This window comes from Podarcis liolepis (assembly GCF_965112155.1).
Source record: "Podarcis liolepis genome assembly, chromosome: 18".
NCBI classification, from domain to species: Eukaryota; Metazoa; Chordata; class Lepidosauria; order Squamata; family Lacertidae; genus Podarcis; species Podarcis liolepis.
The window spans coordinates 5,395,925-5,414,510 of record NC_139572.1 but is presented as its reverse complement, the minus strand read 5'-3'; the positions used below and the strand labels follow the sequence as shown (position 1 = coordinate 5,414,510).

General features: G+C 45.2%; 1 protein-coding gene across 5 annotated transcripts in view; it reads left to right on the top strand.

Annotated features, from left to right (window-relative positions):
- The window catches only part of ACSBG2 (acyl-CoA synthetase bubblegum family member 2), a gene marked incomplete at its 5' end in the record, with an annotated part of 49,452 nt that overhangs the window by 21,921 nt on the left and 8,945 nt on the right, over positions 1-18,586 (top strand). For 3 of the 5 annotated variants that reach the window (XM_083483768.1, XM_083483767.1, XM_083483770.1), the window contains 10 exons: positions 963-1,198; positions 3,804-3,892; positions 5,776-5,896; positions 7,164-7,244; positions 8,132-8,281; positions 9,626-9,802; positions 11,635-11,816; positions 13,487-13,528; positions 15,143-15,376; positions 17,366-17,583. In XM_083483768.1, coding sequence (XP_083339894.1) covers positions 963-1,198; positions 3,804-3,892; positions 5,776-5,896; positions 7,164-7,244; positions 8,132-8,281; positions 9,626-9,802; positions 11,635-11,816; positions 13,487-13,528; positions 15,143-15,376; positions 17,366-17,583 — 1,530 coding nt within the window. The remainder of the gene's footprint in view (positions 1-962; positions 1,199-3,803; positions 3,893-5,775; positions 5,897-7,163; positions 7,245-8,131; positions 8,282-9,625; positions 9,803-11,634; positions 11,817-13,486; positions 13,529-15,142; positions 15,377-17,365; positions 17,584-18,586) is intronic. The other 2 variants (XM_083483769.1, XM_083483771.1) reach the window with 1 other exon arrangement.

The following is an 18,586-nucleotide window of genomic DNA, read 5'->3' as shown; positions in this document are numbered from 1 at the left end:
CCCTCGGCCAATAAAGCGAGATGAGCGCCACAACCCCAGAGTCGGTCACGACTGGACCTAATAGTCAGGGGTCCCTTTACCTTTACCTTTTTACCTTGGTTATCAAACGCCTCGGTACTCAACAACTTGGAACCCAAACACTTCAAACCCAGAAGTAAGTGTTCCAGTTTGCAAACTTTTTCGGAACCAAACATGCTCCGTTTTGAGTGTTACACTCAGGACTGTCTGTTTTCGCTATTTATTTTGCATTTTTGTTATTTTGCGGCTCTTTCTTTGTGACTATGTGGAACCCAGTTCAGCTACTGATGGGTTGTGTGGCTGCAGCACATTGTTTATTGCTTTCATTTTAGGGATCAGTGGTCTTGTTAGAAAGCAAAATTCATGTCAAATTGCTGCTTTAGGGGTTGTTTTTAAAAGTCTGGCACAGATTAATCCGTTTTGCATTACTTTCTTTGGGAAAGCGTGCCTCTGTTTTGGAACGCTTTGATTTTAGAGCGGACTTCCGGAACGGATTACCGTATTTTTCACTCTATAAGACGCACCAGACCACAAGACGCACCTAGTTTTTGGAGGAGAACAAGACAAAATATATTCTGAATTTCAGAAGACAGAACAACAAGAGGGATTGCTGCGCAGTGAAAGCAGCAATCCCTCTTGCTGTTCTGGCTTCTGGGATAGCTGCGCAGCCTGCATTTGCTCCATAAGACGCACACACATTTCCCCTTACTTTTTAGGAGGGAAAAAGTGAGTCTTATAGCGCAAAAAATAGGGTAAGTTTGAGAAGCAAAAGGTACCACTGTATATAAAAATCTGCAAGTGAGAACAGTTGATGATCTGTTGGCCAGTATTCCTATGATGGCTGTTTTAATGCTTGAAGGACTTATTTAGGCTGCCCATTTAAGACTTTTTAATGGCCCCTGTTTCCCCCCCCCCATCTTGTTCTCTCTCCCATGGCACCCCAGCTCCGCCTTCTGTAGGACTCTGGACCTCGAAGAGGGATGGGGAAGTCCTCCTGAGGATGGATGAAAGCGGAATCGGTTGCGAGACCCCCATCACCGTCCACGAACTACTTCTGAACTCCGTCAGTCAATTCGGCGACTATCCGGCCCTGTCTTCCAAGAAAGATGGCAGGTGGACCAAACTCACCTTCAAGGAGTATTACCAGGAGTGCCGGCGAGCCGCCAAGAGCTTTTTAAAGGTTCGGGGGTCCGTGGGGACAAGGCAGCTCCTTTTTGACCCCCATCTTCTTCCCTTGACCTTCACAGGGATCCTGCGCGGTAGGCCTGGCTAAGAGATAGATACATGGCCAAAGGCTTGCCCAACTCTCTTGGGAATTTGGGACCTAGAGCCTTCCCGGTCTCGGTTTAGTTGGGGGAAACCCAGCCACATTATTTTACAGGTGAAACTCGAAAAATTAGAATATCGTGGGAAAGTTCCTTGATTTCAGGAATTCAGCTTGAAAAGTGAAACTTATATATGAGACAGGCTCGTGACATGCAAAGCGAGATATGTCAAGCCTTGATTTGTTATCATTGCCATGATCGTGGCGTACAGCTGGTGAAAACCCCAAATCTCAGAAAATTAGAATATTCAAGGAAATCAGCAAAACAATGATTGCAAATCGAGCAAGATTGGACCTCTGACACGTAGAAGCACATCTCGCTTTGCATGTCACGAGTCGATCTCATATATTAGTTTTACCATGCAAGTTGAATTCCTGAAATAATGAACTTTTCCACGATATTCTAATTTTTCGAGTTTCACCTGTATATCTTATATCTTATATATATTATATTATACAGTAGTACCTCTGGATGCGGACGGGATCCGTTCCGGAGCCCTGTTCGCAACATGAGCAGAATGCACCCCACATCTGCCCATGCGCAGGTTGCGATTCGCTGCTTATGCGCGTGAGCGTCTGCGCATGCGCGAGCGGCGAAACCCAGAAGTAACCCTTTCCGGTACTTCCGGGTCACCGCAGGACACAACCTGAAAAGATTTAACCTGAAGCAAATGTAACCAAAGGTATGACTGTATATACATTACATTACATTACATTACATTACATTACATTACATTACATTACATTACTAAAAAAGGTAAAGGTACCCCTGCCCGTACGGGCCAGTCGTGTCCGACTCTAGGGTTGTGCGCCCATCTCACTTAAGAGGCCGGGGGCCAGCGCTGTCCGGAGACACTTCCAGGTCCCGTGGCCAGCGTGACGAAGCTGCTCTGGCGAGCCGGCACCAGCGCAGCACACGGAAACGCCGTTTACCTTCCCGCTATAAAGCGCTACCTATTTATCTACTTGCACTTAAGTGTGCTTTCGAACTGCTAGGTGGGCAGGAGCTGGGACCGAAAGACGGGAGCGCACCCCGCCGCAGGGATTCGAACCGCCGACCATGCGATCGGCAAGCCCTAGGCGCTGAGGTTTTACCCACAGCGCCACCCGCGTCCCATACTATACTATACTATATTATATTATAATTTATTTTATAAATAGTACAATTGCTCTTATAGCATATTTAAGCCACCGCAAATGGGCGGCAGAAACCGTATATTCTCTTTTCTATGTATAATTTTTATTTGATTTTACAACTCCGTTCACACTCATAATCACAAGTAATAGAAATTACACAAGATTCTTCCATACCTGAAGACTTCCCTCCTCCCTTCTGTGGGTTCTTTGAATAACTGTTTTTCAAAAACTGTGTATTAGTCCATCCAATTTACAATCCTCCACTGTATCCGAAATCTGTGTAACGTTGCAAGAGTTACTTAAAACCTGCCAAAGAGTTCAAGTTTTTACAGTGGTCTTTCAAATATAATATAAATTTGTCCCATTCTTTATTGAAGTTTTGATCTTCCTGGTTTCTGGTTTTCCTGCTTAGTCTTGCCATCTCTGCGTAGTCCAGTAATTTCATCTGCCAGTCCATCCTAGTAGATATTTTGTCGTCTTTCCAACTCTGGGCAAGAAGCATCCTTGGAGCTGTTGTAGAGAACATAAACAGTCTTTTCAGTTCCTTCGGTATCTCTGCACCCACAATTCCTAACAAAAAGCCTTCTGTTTTTTTAACAAAAGTTATCTCAAACATTTTTTTTTCCAGTTCATTGCAAGGTGGATAAAAATCAATGATATTTTTTTAAAAAAAGGATTTTTAAAATTTAAATTGGATTTTTAAAATAAAATGCTTTGGGAGGAAAAATCTTTCTAAAGATAGTTTTCTATTTAAGTTACATTATAGTCCAAAGGTTAAACTTTTGATGTGGTTTAAAAAACCAAAAAAAACTCAGACTGAGTTTTAGTACACATGAAAAACTTAAAACAAATCTTTATTTCCTGATGAATAGCCTTTGGACTGTTGTTGTTGTTTAGTCGATTTTGTCCTCTCGTAGTTTGTCTGTTAGCTTAGCCAATTCTGCATGGTTCATCCGTTTTTCTTCCCATTGTTCCTTTGATGTTATTTCTTCCGTCTTCCAGTATTGTGCAATCAAGATTATTGCCGCTGTTGTAGCATAAATAATGTCCATTTTCCTTTTGGTAGCTCTTGATTTGAGATACCTAACAAAAAGGTTTCAGGATGTTGAACAAAATTCATTTTGAACATTTTTTTCAATTCATTGTATATCATTTCCCAATATTTTTTAATGCGTTTGCATTCCCACCACATATGATAAAATGTTCCTTCCTTTCCCTTACATCTCCAGCAACTGTTATTTTCCTTCCTAAACATCTTTGCCCAAAAAATGGGTGCATTTTGGAAGATGCCTTCTTACCAGAGTCTCTCCTCTTTACGTTGCAGCTGGGCCTGGAACGCTTTCACGGCGTTGGCATCCTGGGATTCAATTCTGCCGAATGGTTCATAGCGGACATCGGAGCGATTCTGGCTGGGTGAGTTTGACCGTTCCGAAAAAGGAAGCGTAACTCCAAACTGGACCGGAACCCGCTCGCTGTTTCAATTTATTTATTTGGTTTTTCAGATTAAACTTTGAAAGTCACGTATCAACATACAATAAAAAAAGGTTCCATAGAATCTCCAGGGCTTCCCTCTTCCCCTTTGTGGGTCCTATTGTTAATCGCTTCCTCCTGCATCTTTTATTGTTGTTGTTGTTTAGTCATTTAGCCGTGTCTGCCTCTTCGTGACCCCCTGGACCAGAGCACGCCAGGCCCTCCTGTCTTCCACTGCCTCCCGCACTTTGGTCAAACTCATGCTGGTAGCTTCGAGAACACTGTCCCACCATCTCGTCCTCTGTCGTCCCCTTCTCCTTGTGCCCTCCATCTTTCCCAACATCAGGGTCTTTTCCAGGGAGTCTTCTCTTCTCATGAGGTGGCCAAAGTCTTGGAGCCTCAGCTTCAGGATCTGTCCTTCCAGTGAGCACTCAGGGCTGATTTCCTTCAGAATGGAGAGGTTTGATCTTCTGGCAGTCCATGGGACTCTCAAGAGTCTCCTCCAGCACCAGAATTCAAAAGCATCCATTCTTCGGTGATCAGCCTTCTTTATGGTCCAGCTCTCACTTCCATACATCACTACTGGGAAAACCATAGCTTTAACTATACGCACCTTTTATAATACAATCCAAATCTTTTACATCTCCATTATTACCCAAAATTCACCATTAAACCTATTCGAATCCCATGAATGGTTTTAGCTGTTTACAGTGGTTTTAAAGACGGGCATAGGCAAACTTGGCCCTCCAGATGTTTTGGGACTACAACTCCCATCATCCCAGGGGGTCATGAAGAGTCGGACACGACTAAACGACGAAACAACAACAACAATTTATGGACCTAATAATATCTCTAGCCGTTTGCACATAACAGAATATCTATTTAATCAAAGGAATTGTTGAACTGAAAGACAATTAAGAAGTATATTAATAATGAAATACAATTAAGTAGTACATGAATAGTGAAATAATTAAGCTCTAACTTTAAATGATTTTTTTATTCGTAACAAACTTAATAATGCAAACGCATTGGCATTTGGCAATAACAAAAGTTCCTTTAGAAACACAATATGCAAAGACTCATAGTCTAGTCTCAGTCTAGAAACTTGCTATAGCATGAAATAATTGTTTTTTATCTTACATTTTGGAAATGTCCATCCAGTTTTCCCCCCATTACATTTTTTGGGGGCCCTAAGCTATAGCTTGTTTAAAGTAAAGGTAAAGGGACCCCTCACCATTAGGTCCAGTCATGACCGACTCTGGGGTCGCGGCACTCATCTTGCTTTATTGGCCGAGGGAGCCGGCGTACAGCTTCCGGGTCATGTGGCCAGCAGGACTTAGCCGCTTCTGGAGAACCAGAGCAGCGCATGGAAACGCCATTTACCTTCCTGCCGGAGCGGCACCTATTTATCTACTTGCACTTTGACGTGCTTTTGAACTGCTAGGTTGGCAGGAGCAGGGACCAAGCAACGGGAGCTCACCCCGTCATTGCGGGGATTCGAACCGCCGACCTTCTGATCGGCAAGTCCTAGGCTCTGTGGTTTAACCCACAGCGCCACCCGCACCCCACATAGCTTGTTTAGCTTATACGTAAATTCAGCACTGCTTGCAGCACTCCAGAACAACCTCAGAAGGAAGCTTTTGAATTGTGCACCCCCAAAAATGTTCAAAACCGCCTGTTGCTCGTCTTTTGGAGGGCTGGGAAAGAGGGCCGAGAGCTTTGGTCTGTGGCAAAGTTTGCAGCCTGGTTCCTCTGTGTTCAAACCACATCTCAGATGTCTGTTGCACCCGGATTACAGGATCTCTCTTTTTTCCCCACACACGCAGAGGTTTTGCTGTTGGCATTTACACAACCAACTCCCCGGAGGCCTGCCAGTACGTCGCAGAGAACTGCGGAGCCAATATCATCGTGGTGGAGAACGACCGGCAACTTCAGAAAATCTTGGAGGTGACGTGGGGTCGTGGGCTGTGGCTTGGGCGCGCTTGGCCTTGCTTCAGTCCTGTGGGCATTTGAGTGTTCGGGTATACGCTAGCTTGCGGAATTATACTTTTAGGGCTGTAAAGGGGGCGCAAAACCCAGATTCGGTAATCCAGGTTGAAATCAGACTCCTAAAACCCTACTGTGTCGAAGGGAAACTGCGATCACAACATTAAGTTGCATTTGCCGTGGTACCTTGGTACTTGAACTTAATCTGTTCTGGACGTCCGTTCCAAAACCAAGGCGCGCTTTCCCATAGAAAGCAATGCAAAACTGATTGATCCGTTCCAGACTTTTGAAAACAACCCCTAAAACTGCAATTTAACATGAATTTTGCTATCTAACGAGACCATTGATCCATAAAATGAAAGCAATAATCAAGGTACAGTGGTACCTCGGGTTACATACGCTTCAGGTTACATACGCTTCAGGTTACAGACTCCGCTAACCCAGAAATAGTGCTTCAGGTTAAGCACTTTGCTTCAGGATGAGAACAGAAATCGTGCTCCGGCAGCATGGCAGCAGCAGGAGACCCCATTAGCTAAAGCGGTGCTTCAGGTTAAGAACAGTTTCAGGTTAAGTACAGACCTCCGGAATGAACTAAGTACTTAACCCGAGGTACCACTGTACTGCATTATAAAATAAATAAGGCAGTATTGTAGATTATAAAAATAATATTTTTTTATTTTATTTTTACCTGCGCTGATGATAGTCATGGTTTGGATGGGGGGCTTTTATCCATTTCCACAGTCACACAATCAATAGCTGAACTGGGTTCCACACAGTCACGAAGACAAAGGAACTGAAAAAGCCTCAAAAACAAAAACGCAAAATAAATAGCAAAAACAAAAGCGCCAAACTTAATCCATTCCAGAAGTCCATTTGACTTCCGAAATGTTCGGAAACCAAGGCGCGGCTTCTGATTGGTGCAGGCGCCCCGGAAACAATAGCCGACAGCCGCATCGGATGTTCAGCTTCCGAAAAACGTTTGAAAACCAAAACACTTACTTCTGGGTTTTTGGCGTTTGAGAACCAAGGCGTTTGAGAACCAAGGCGTTTGAGAACCAAGGCGTTTGAGAACCAAGGTACCACTGTAGTGTATTGAGCCATCAGAGCACAGGGATTTCCTCATGGAAATGATTGCAAAGCTGCGGGATTGCTGCATTGAGTTAGGGGGCTGGGATGGATGACCTCTGAGGTTCCCCCCTCTCAGTTCCTGTTGTCTTTCTTGCTCTAGGTTAAGAGCCAGTTACCTCTTGTGAAGGCAATCATCCAGTATGGCGAAGAGCTCAAGGAGAAAAGGCCAAATCTGTACACGGTGAGTGTCTCCTCTTTTCCTTCTGTTCCTCCGTTAAACCTCCCCTGAGTGCTTCATTGAGTTTGAGTTGGTGCAGGGATCACAAAAAGCCAATTTTTGTCAGGTCGTGAAGCCGCGCTTTAACTTTTCACGGTCGGAATTTGGAAAAATAAAAGTGAGGCTTATATTCAGGCGATTACGGTATACTGCCAGGTCATAAATTAAGAAACCAATATCATGATATGGACTTCAAACCGGTTTGGGATGATATATTGATATATCACCCAGCCCTCATGGGGTCCTGAGCCATGTAAGACTTTATAGGTCAACACCAGCACTTCGGACTGGACCCAGAAACTCGCTGGCAGCCAGTGCAGTTGCGCTGGAATTGGTGTTACATTCTCAAATCACCTTGTTTAAATCTTGTTTAAATACATAGAATAAATGGAAATGTAGACCCTTCTTAATCAAGTTCTTCCCTTCTGTGGTTCTGTCTTTTGGTAAAGGAAAGGGGATGGGTAGTGCTGTTGTCTAAACCACCTAGCCTCTAGGGCTTGCCGATCAGAAGGTCGGCGGTTCGAATCCCCACGACGGGGTGAGCTCCCGTTGCTCTGTCCCAGCTCCTGCCAACCTAGCAGCTCGAAAGCACACCAGTGCAAGTAGATAAATAGGTACCACTGTGACGGGGAAGGTAAACGGCGTTTCCGGGCGCTCTGGTTTCCATCACGGTGTCCCGTTGCACCAGAAGCAGTTTAGTCATGTGGCCACATGACCCGGAAAGCTGTGTGCGGACAATTGCCTGCTCCCTCGGCCCGAAAGTGAGATGAGCGCCACAACCCCATAATCGCCTTGGACTGGACTGAACCATCCAGGAGTCCTTTACCTTTACCCTTGTGTCGTTCATGCAGTGGAGCGAGTTCATGGCGCTTGGGGCCAGCGTCTCGGATGACCAGCTTGACAAAATCATTGCGTCCCAGAAGCCCAACCAATGTTGCACCCTGATCTATACCTCGGGGACGACGGGTCAGCCCAAGGGAGTCATGTTGAGCCACGACAACGTGAGTGAGATTCGCCGCTTTGGGAAACTTTCAGGAGAGTCGCAGCCCTGGGGATGAAATCTTATCTCTCTCAAACTGGTCTCCCGTATCAGATACCGGCCACTTGAGTTGTGCAAGAAATCGCCATGGGTGAAAAAGGAGGAATGCAGTTATAATTAAGCCCATTTTGAAACTGGGGGCATATGGGTGCCTCTGGTGGGGAAGGGCAAAATAATAATAATACAGTGGTGCCTCGCAAGACGAAATTAATCCGTTCCGCGAGTCTCTTCGTCTTGCGGTTTTTTCGTCTTGCGAAGCACGGCTATTAGCGGCTTTAAGAAAAAGGAAACAAACTCGCAAGAACTCGCAAGACGTTTCGTCTTGCGAAGCAAGCCCATAGGGAAATTCGTCTTGTGGAACGACTCAAAAAACGGAAAGCTCTTTCGTCTAGCGTGCTTTTTGTCTTGCGAGGCATTCGTCTTGCGGGGCACCACTGTAATAATAATAGTTTGTTTGTACCCCGCCTATCTGGCTGCGTTTCCCCAGCTTCCAACAAGATTAAAAATACATTAAAACATCAGTCATTAAAAGCTTCCCTAAACATGTCTGCCTTCAGATGTCTCCTAAATGTCAGGTAGTTGTTTATCTCTTTGACATCTGGTGGGAGGGCGTTAGACAGGCCAGGCGCCACTACCGAGAAGGCCCTCTGCCTGGTTCCCTGTAGCTTTGCTTCTCGCAGTGAGGGAACCACCAGAAGGCCCTCGGAGCTGGACCTCAGTGTCCGGGCAGAACAATGGGGGTGGAGACGCTCCTTCAGATATACTGGACCGAGGACATTTAGGGCTTTAAAGGTCAGCAGCAACTCTTTGAATTGTGCTCGGAAACGTACTGGGAGCCAATGTAGGTCTTTCAGGACCGGTGTTATATGGTCTCAGCAGCTGCCCCCAGTCCCCAGTCTAGCTGCCACATTCTGGATTAGTTGTAGTTTCTGGGTCACCTTCAAAGGCAGCCCAACGTAGAGCACATTGCAGTAGTCCAAGCGGGAGTTAACCAGAGCATGGACCACTCTGGCCAGACAGTCTGCGGACAGGGAGGGTCTCATCCTGCGTACCAGATGGAGCTGCCCTGGACACAGAATTGACCTGTGCCTCCATGGACAGTCCAAAATGACTCCCAGGCTGCGCTCCTGGTCCTTCAGGGGCACAGTTGCCCAACACAATATTTTGCTGGAAGCCGCCCAGACTGCCTGGGGAAAGCCAGCCAGATGAGCAGGGTATAAATAATAAAAACAATAATTACGTGTGTGTGTGTGTGTGTGTGTGTGTGTGTGTGTTGCGTTGCTGCTGAATTGTCGTGCCTTTGCAGATCACCTGGACGGCCCGGGCAGGAGGCAACTACGTCGGCTTGAGCAAAGCGACGGAGCGTCAGGAGGTGGTGGTCAGCTACCTGCCTCTCAGCCACGTGGCTGCGCAGATGATTGACATTTGGCTGCCCATCACGTTTGGAGTCCACATCTGCTTTGCGCAACCGGACGCTTTGAAGGTGATGTTTGGGAAAATTTAAAACCAAAACCCAGAACTCAGAACCCACAGTCCTGCAAGAACACACAGAAGCACTTGAGTGTTTTTTTCCCATTCCCTATGTCATTTTTTATTAAATCTCCAAAAAGATTCCCAAAAAATTAATCATCATACACAATCTCTTTTTTAAAAAAAACCCACAGTTTCTTCTTCTTTTTAAAATAATTTTTTATTGCAAAACAATTTACATAAAACAACACAAACATAAACACAGTACCTTAGTAACAACTACACACTAACAACAAATGGTATAACTTCACACACACTTTTGACTTCCGAATCACCTTATTGTGCTTTCAACACATTCTTAACCTATACACACTTCCTGTTTTATCTATTACATATCACGAATAAATTTTTAAGTTTCTAGCAATCCTTAATATTCAAGATTCAATCTAAACCTGTCAGGAGATCTGCATTTCCACAGAATTGTTTTATACATTCTTTAAAAATTATCCATTCTTTACTCATTTCCTGATTTGTATTTCTTCTTATTCTCCCAGTCATTTTTGCAAGTTCCAGGTATTTTATCATCTTCACCTGCCAGTCAAGCTTTGTGGGAATTGTCAAGAGTTTTCCAGTTTTTTGCTATTAGGATTCTAGCCGCCGTAGTCGCATACATAAAGATGGTTCTAACTTTTTTTTTTGTATTTCAGGGGACATGATGCCTTTTCCCCCCCTCAAAATTTTTATTGATTTTCAACCTTTAAAACATCACATAAACACATAAAAACATAAAAACACTCAACAAAGAAAACACAGCAATAAACTAAACACAGGGGAAATTATATCTTCTGGTACCCAATTTCTTCACATTAATAGGTGACTTCCTCAAATCCCCTCTAACTGAATTTCATTATATCACTTTTATAACAGTTCTCCAAATTCATATTTCTAATAATACTAACTCCTTTGGTTTACTAACCTCTTCTCCTTTACTATTATTTTAATCCTTAATACTTACTAAAACCTATTCCTATTCTACCCCTAAGCCTATTTGATACTTCCAAGGATTTTCTATTTATCTTAACTTATACCACATATTTATCTTATACCATATTTATCTTATACCACATATTTATTTTATACCACAATATTTAGCTAAATATTCTTTAGATTTCTTCCAGTCCTATCAGTGGACCTAACAGAAAGGCTTCTGGGATTTTCTGGGGAAGGAGAATTTGAAAACCTTTTTAAGTTCGTTGTATATTATGTCCCAGAATTCTCGTATCCTCACCCAGCCCCACAAAGTTCCTTCTTGACTTCACACCCTCCCTTTTCTGATGTTTCCCATTTTAACAGCTGTGTTTACAGCACATAAAAAGGTAAAGGGACCCCTGACCATTAGGAACAGTCATGGCCGACTCTGGGGTTGCGGTGCTCATCTCGCTTTATTGGCCGAGGGAACCGGCGTACAGCTTCCGCGTCATGTGGCCAGCAGGACTAAGCCGCTTCTGGCGAACCAGAGCAGCACACGGAAACGCCGTTTACCTTCCCGCCGGAGTGGTACCTATTTATATACTTGCACTTTGACGTGCTTTCGAACTGCTAGGTTGGCAGGAGCAGGGACCGAACAATGGGAGCTCACCCCATCGCGGGGATTCGAACTGCCGACCTTCTGATCGGCAAGCCCTAGGCTCAGTGGTTTAACCCACAGTGCCACCCGCATCCCGTTTACAGCACATACATTTTTACTAATCTAAACTCCAGGTCTCACCCTGCGGAATGAACCCGGGACCCCTTTGCTCCCACCTGACCTTCAACTCCCTCTCTCGAAATTTTATGTCCCGCCAGGGCACTTTGGTGGAGACCCTCAAGGAAGTACGGCCTACGGCGTTCCTGGGGGTCCCTCGCGTCTGGGAGAAGATGCAGGAGAGGATGAAAGCCACCGGGATGAAGTTCTCTGCCTTGAAGAAGCGGATCGCCGCCTGGGCAAAAGTCGTCGGTCTGGAGACCAACCTGAGACGAATCAATGGGTAGGAAGAACGTGGTGGCATTGTATTGGGTCCCAGACCCCTGGGGGTGGAACAGCAGGGACCTCATGTATAAAGGTAAAGGGACCCCTGACCATTAGGTCCAGTCGTGGCCGACTCTGGGGTTGCGGTGCTCATCTCGCTTTATTGGCCGAGGGAGCCGGCGTACAGCTTCCGGGTCATGTGGCCAGCATGACTAAGCCGCTTCTGGCGAACCAGAGCAGCGCACGGAAACGCCGTTTACCTTCCCGCCAGAGAGGTACCTATTTATCAACTTGCACTTTGACGTGCTTTTGAACTGCTAGGTGGGCAGGAGCAGGGACCGAGCAATGGGAGCTCACCCCGTTGCGGGGATTCGAACCGCCGACCTTCTGATCGGCAAGTCCTAGGCTCTGTGGTTTAACCCACAGCACCACCCACATCCCATGATCTAATGTATAGCGTGCTTTAGATTTCATATCTGTGATCCATAATTTCTCCCGAGCCTTTTCAATATTATGACCTATAGCGTGGTATAGTGTTTAGAGCAGTGGACTCATAATCTGGGGAACCGGGTTCGCTTCCCCGCTCCTCCACCTGCAGCTGCTGGGTGACCTTGGGCCAGTCCCACTTCTCCGAAGTCTCTCAGCCTCACTCACCTCACAGAGTGTTTGTTGTGGGGGAGGAAGGGAAAGGAGAATGTTAGCCGCTTTGAGACTCCTTAAAGGGAGTGAAAGCCAAGATATCAATCCAAATTCTTCATCTTCGTCGTCGTCTTCTCCTCCTCGTCCTCCTCCTCCTCAACGTATCATTGCTGAATGAATTAATAAATCTTTATTTGCGTCAGCCATTGGTCATAGCAATAAAACAACAATACGATATACAAAGAATAGAAATAAAAAGTCAATTGTATAAAATACATTTTAGAGTTTTGAATCAATAGTCAAATAGTGGATCTTACTCTGATTGCCCCAGCTAAAAACCTTGACACCTTTGCTGTCGCCTTCTCATCTTGATCTGCCAAGAGAAAGGACACTGGGGCATATAGGGTGGTCTCAGCGGCCGCTCTCAGTCACCAGTCTTCCCTGCAAGAAGTGAGGTTACAGGGAACCAGGCAGAGGGCCTTCTCAGTGGTGGCACCCACCCTGTGGAACGCCCTCCAATCAGATGTCAAGGAAATAGACAACTATCCGATGTTTAGAAGACATCCCTGTTTAGGGAAGTTTTTAATGACTGATGTTTTAATTACAGATAGGTAGCCGTGTTGGTCTGCCATAGTCAAAATAAAAAAATTCCTTCCAGTAGCACCTTAAAGACCAACTAAGTTAGTTCTTGGTATGAGCTTTCGTGTGCATGTATCTGAAGAAGTGTGCATGCACACGAAAGCTCATACCAAGAACTAACTTAGTTGGTCTTTAAGGTGCTACTGGAAGGAATTTTTTTATTTTGATGTTTTAATGTATTTTTAATCTTTTGTTGGAAGCCACCAGCCAGATGGGCGGGGTATAAATAAATTACCATTACCATTACCATTATCATTATCATCATCATCATTATCCTTACCATTATTACCATTATTATTATAGTATGGCAGCGTTCCGCTTGGACCCTGCAAAACTCAAGAGCTTCACAAACTTGTGAAACTCCTGATAAGATGAGGGGGCCTTTTCTTCTTCTTTCTCCCCCCCATTCAGACTTAAAACTGGAGGCTCACAACGCTCAAGGGAAGAAGACAGGTATAACTTTTTTAAGAAGTTTGTACGGTTAAACCTGCACTGTTGAGAAGCACACACACCCCAGTTGTTGTTGGTGTTGTTGTTGTGCCTCTTTATCGACAGGATTTTGAAGCCCTGCTGTAAAAGGCTGTAACTGTTTTTAATATAGAATCATAGAATAGAGTTGGAAAGGGGACCACGAGTTATTACTCTTGGTGTTTACCGGCTTAAGGAGACTATCGGAAGAGATCAAAAAGAAAAAAAGAGGAAAATATATGAACAAGATGTGATGTGGAAACAGCAAGATAAGATGGGATAGAATTATGAACTCTGTTTGGACTGATTGGGACATTAACGCAGCAGCAGGAAGATGATCAGAATTCCCCTTCGGATCTTGAAATATGGGTCCCCCCAACAAAATTTAAAAATTTGGCTTTGTAATTCGGAATTTATGTGATATGATTTAATTTGATGGGATTGGCCAGTTAATAAAAATTATTTTAAAAAAAAAGGAAAGGGGACTCTGAAAATCATCTATTCCAATCCCTTGCAGTGCTGGACTGTGCAGTTGTCGGTCGAACCTGCAACGATCAAATTCTTCTGACTATTTCACTACTTTCTGGTTGCTGCCCTGGTCTAGTCTGGGAGGAAGGGCACAAGAGGCAAACTCAACAATTGAAATAAATACTGATTTTAAAGAAGAAAATGTTTGCAGGATATTGGTTTGGTCCCCCCCCCCCCATTTTAGCGATTTCCTCCCTGACGGCCAAATCCCAGCTATGTCTTGGGAATCTCAGAACATTTAGCAACCCTTACTTAAAAACTCAGTGTCAAAATGTTAGGGAGCAAATTGGATTTGAAGTGAGAGCAGCAGCGGGGAGTGAAATCTTCATTTTTCCTGTGAGATTAGGTGAAGGTATAGCGTAACTCTAATACGCAGCAGAAATTGAAATTTTGAGGGAGCCATGGAAGGAGGGAGGGGCAGTCGTAGGTGGAATGGTGGATTGATAAATCTGGAACGTTGTTCAAAAAACCACATAAAAATAAATGAAACAGTAATAATATATTGGGAGCGGTTGATCTCCCATCATAGAATTGTAGCATTGTTAAAAGATAAAGAGACCCCTGACCATTAGGTCCAGTCGTGGCCGACTGGGGTTGCAGCGCTCATCTCGCTTTATTGGCTGAGGGAGCCGGCGTACAGCTTCCGGGTCATGTGGCCAGCAGGACTAAGCCGCTTCTGGCGAACCAAAGCAGCGCACGGAAACGCCGTTTACCTTCCCGCCGGAGTGGTACCTATTTATCTACTTGCACTTTGATGTGCTTTCGAACTGCTAGGTTGGCAGGAGCAGGGACCGAGCGACGGGAGCTCACCCCGTTGCGGGGATTCGAACCGCCGACCTTCTGATCAGCAAGTCCTAGGCTCTGTGGGGCATCTTAAGTCCAAGTACCTGCAATGCAGGAATATTTTTACCCGATGTGGGGCTCGAATCCAAGACCCTGAGATCAAAAGTCTCAACCGGCGCAACACCACCACGCAAGCAGAACGAATTGTTGACACTCACTGAGAGAGTTCTAGCCATGGACTGAACCTAGGTTCTTTTCTGTAAATTGCTGTCTGTCTAATTTCCGCAGTTCCGACGAGCTCCCTCTGAATTTCCGCCTGGCCAGGAGCTTTGTCTTCAAGAAAGTGCGTAAACAGTTGGGCCTAGACCGCTGCACCAAATGTTACACGGGAGCCGCTCCCATCACAAGAGACACCCTCGAATATTTCCTGAGCCTCGACATTTGTATATATGAGCTATACGGCATGAGCGAGAGCTCAGGGCCCCACACGGCTTCGTTCCCGAGTTCGTACAGACTGGGAAGGTAGGGGCGTAATTTGTATTTATTTTGGGAGAGGGGGTGATCCTGCAACTTTTGTTGGAATCAATAGTCAAATAGTGGGTGTTATTATGACTGCCCCAGCTAAAAACCTTGCAACCTTTGCTGTCGCCTTCTCATATTGATCTGCCAACAGAAAGGACACTGGGGCAGTGGCTGGGCGACCCGGAATGGACAATAAAAGAGGGGTGATAATCTCATTCCTCAGGTTTTTATCAAGAGGGCAAGCCAGAAGGGCATGCGCCACCGATTCATGGCTGCCATCTCCACAGGGACATAAGCGTTTTGCGTGTGGAATCTGTTGGCATCGTCCCTCAAGTCCAGCCGAGGGCAGTACATTCAATCTTGCAAGAGTAAAAGCGCGTCTATATTTTAGAATTGCTAGGTAACGCAGATAGGGTGGTCTCAGCGGCCGCTCCCAGTCACCAGTCTTCCCTGCGAGAAGTGAGGTTACAGGGAACCAGGCAGAGGGCCTTCTCGGTGGTGGCGCCCGCCCTGTGTTTTGTGGATTTAAAAACGACAAGCCCCCTCCCCGATTGCTTTTAAATCGTGCCTGTTCTCTGTCCTGTACCAAAACCGTTTTGCAGAATTCAGAGAGGCCCGTAATCCGACCGACCCCTGTGTTCGGATCTGCGTGCAAACCCAGAATAATTAAACTAAGTCTTGTTTGCTTTAAAATAAGGACCGCCAGAACAACATCTTCCCACACCACTGCTTATGAAAGCATGCATACTCAACTTTTTGGCCTTGAAAGGACAGACGGACACATCCCTGACCATTTTGGGCAGCGTCTCAAAAACTTTAAAGGCAATAAAATAAACTTGCAAGCTACAGTGGTGCCCCGCAAGACGAATGCCTCGCAAGACGGAAAACTCGCTAGACGAAAGAGTTTTCCGTTTTGGAGGTGCTTCGCAAAACGAATTTCCTATGGGCTTGCTTCGCAAGACGAAAATGTCTTGCGAGTTCCTGCGGGGTTTTTTTTCCTTCCCCCCCTTTTTTTCTAAGCCGCTTATCAGCTGATCCGATAAGCCGCTAAAAGCCGCTAATAGCACTAATCCGCTAATCCATCAATGGGCTTGCTTCGCAAGACGAAATAACCGCTACACGAAGAGAATCACTGAACGGATTCTTTTCGTCTTGCGAGGCACCACTGTATAAGAAACAGGAGTTTGAGAAAACCAACCAAAACATAAATTAGGAGGCTTAGTGTAAGCCGCACCCCTAAATAAGCCTTGCACCTTTGAAATTTTTAGAAATGTAATTTGGAAATGTATGTAATATTGAGCAGCAAATAATAAGGGTGGTTAGTGAAACATCAAGGCAGCGGAGCAGGAAGACGACTTTTAAATTTGTATTAGATGTGACTCGATTTGATATTACTTCGTGTAATGTGAATGGGTTGCTCGTGCGTAAGTTGCCGCCTCTCCAGGCTTTGTTGCCTTGCTAAACCTTTCAGTCTGGGCAGCCCTTCACTTCGTGGCTGCCTCAGTCGCTAGCAGAATCCGCCAGTGGGCGTTTCTTAAATCTTTTCCAACATAAAAGTTGTTTGACACCCAGTCTCCTCCTACTCTCTCTGCGCGGAAGTCTTCTGCACAGGGAGGGCGTGGGTAGCGGAGGACCCGTGCTCTCCCCGCTGGTGTCCGGTGAAGAGTCCTGGAGCCCTCTCGCCGATTCCCCCATCAGCCCCTCTATATCCCTGGTGTTGCGCTGATTTGCTTCCCCATCTGCGGAGCTGCCTCTCTCCCTGCTGGGCCCTTCTCCAGCATCATTTGAGAGCCTTCCCTCCGCCTCTAGCTCCGATATCAGTTCCCTGACACTTCGTTTTGTAAAGATGGAAGGGGATAGAAATCGATAGGGGAAGAGGGGGAAGCCCCATCATATCAGACAGAGCATGCGAGCTGTTTTCCTTTTGGGAAAGGGGCAAGCCGGTTGGTCTCGACTTCTCACAAGCCGCTTTCCCGGCATTTCCCCCAGTTCCGGCAAAGAGATCACGGGCTGCAGAACGATGCTCTTCAAGCCGGACTCCGAGGGCGTCGGTGAAATTTGCTTCGCTGGGCGCCATGTCTTTATGGGTTACCTGAACATGGAAGACAAGACCAAAGAGGCCATTGATGATGAGGGCTGGCTCCATTCGGGGGACCTTGGCAGGCACGACGCAGACGGATTCCTCTACATCACAGGAAGAATCAAAGGTAAACAAGGCCCCCTTCTCGCGGTCCTCGGAAAAACCAGAATCCTTATTTTTTTTGAATTTGCATTTTAGTTATTTGTTATTCTTACATTACATCGGTAAACATCATATTACATTTCAGGACTTACTATAATATAATTTCCAACATGTATACAAAAAGCGCCGTATTTTTCGCTCTATAAGACGCGCCCGACCATAAGACGCACCTAGTTTTATTTTATTTTTAAAAGATATTTATTAAAGTTTCCAATTTTTTGCAAACAAAAGAAAAAACAAACATGAAAATATTAAAAACAGTTAAATTTCACACCTTACTTTCTTGTAACTTATTTCCCCGACCTCCTCATACCTCCCCTTCTTGTATACCCAGTTTGAATTATTTGTACAGCAAATCCTTATCTCAACGTTTTAGAATATTATAGCTTTAAATTCTTACTTACAAAAAGAAAGTCGTTTTATCATAGTTACAGCTTGAAACCACTTGATTTCAATCCAGCATCATTCAACATTCCTTAATTTTACAATATTTTTGTAAATAGTCCTTAAATTTTAAAATAAAAAAATTCCTTCCAGTAGCACCTTAAAGACCAACTAAGTTAGTTCTTGGTATGAGCTTTCGTGTGCATGCACACTTCTTCAGATACCAAGTGTGCATGCACACGAAAGCTCATACCAAGAACTAACTTAGTTGGTCTTTAAGGTGCTACTGGAAGGAATTTTTTTATTTTGACTATGGCAGACCAACACAGCTACCTATCTGTAACTTAAATTTTAAGACGCACCTAGTTTTAGAGGAGGACAACAAGGGGGGGGAAATATTCTCTCCCTCTCTGCTCAGCGCCTCTCCAGCGAAGCAAGAAGAGAAATAGAAGGGGCTCCGTTTCTCCTCCCGCTTCGCTGAAGGGGCGCTGCGCAGAGAGGGAAAGCTGTGCAGCGCCTCTCCAGCGAAGCGAAGCCAGGAGAGCAAGAGGGATCGGTGCGCACCTATCCCTCTTGCTCTCCTG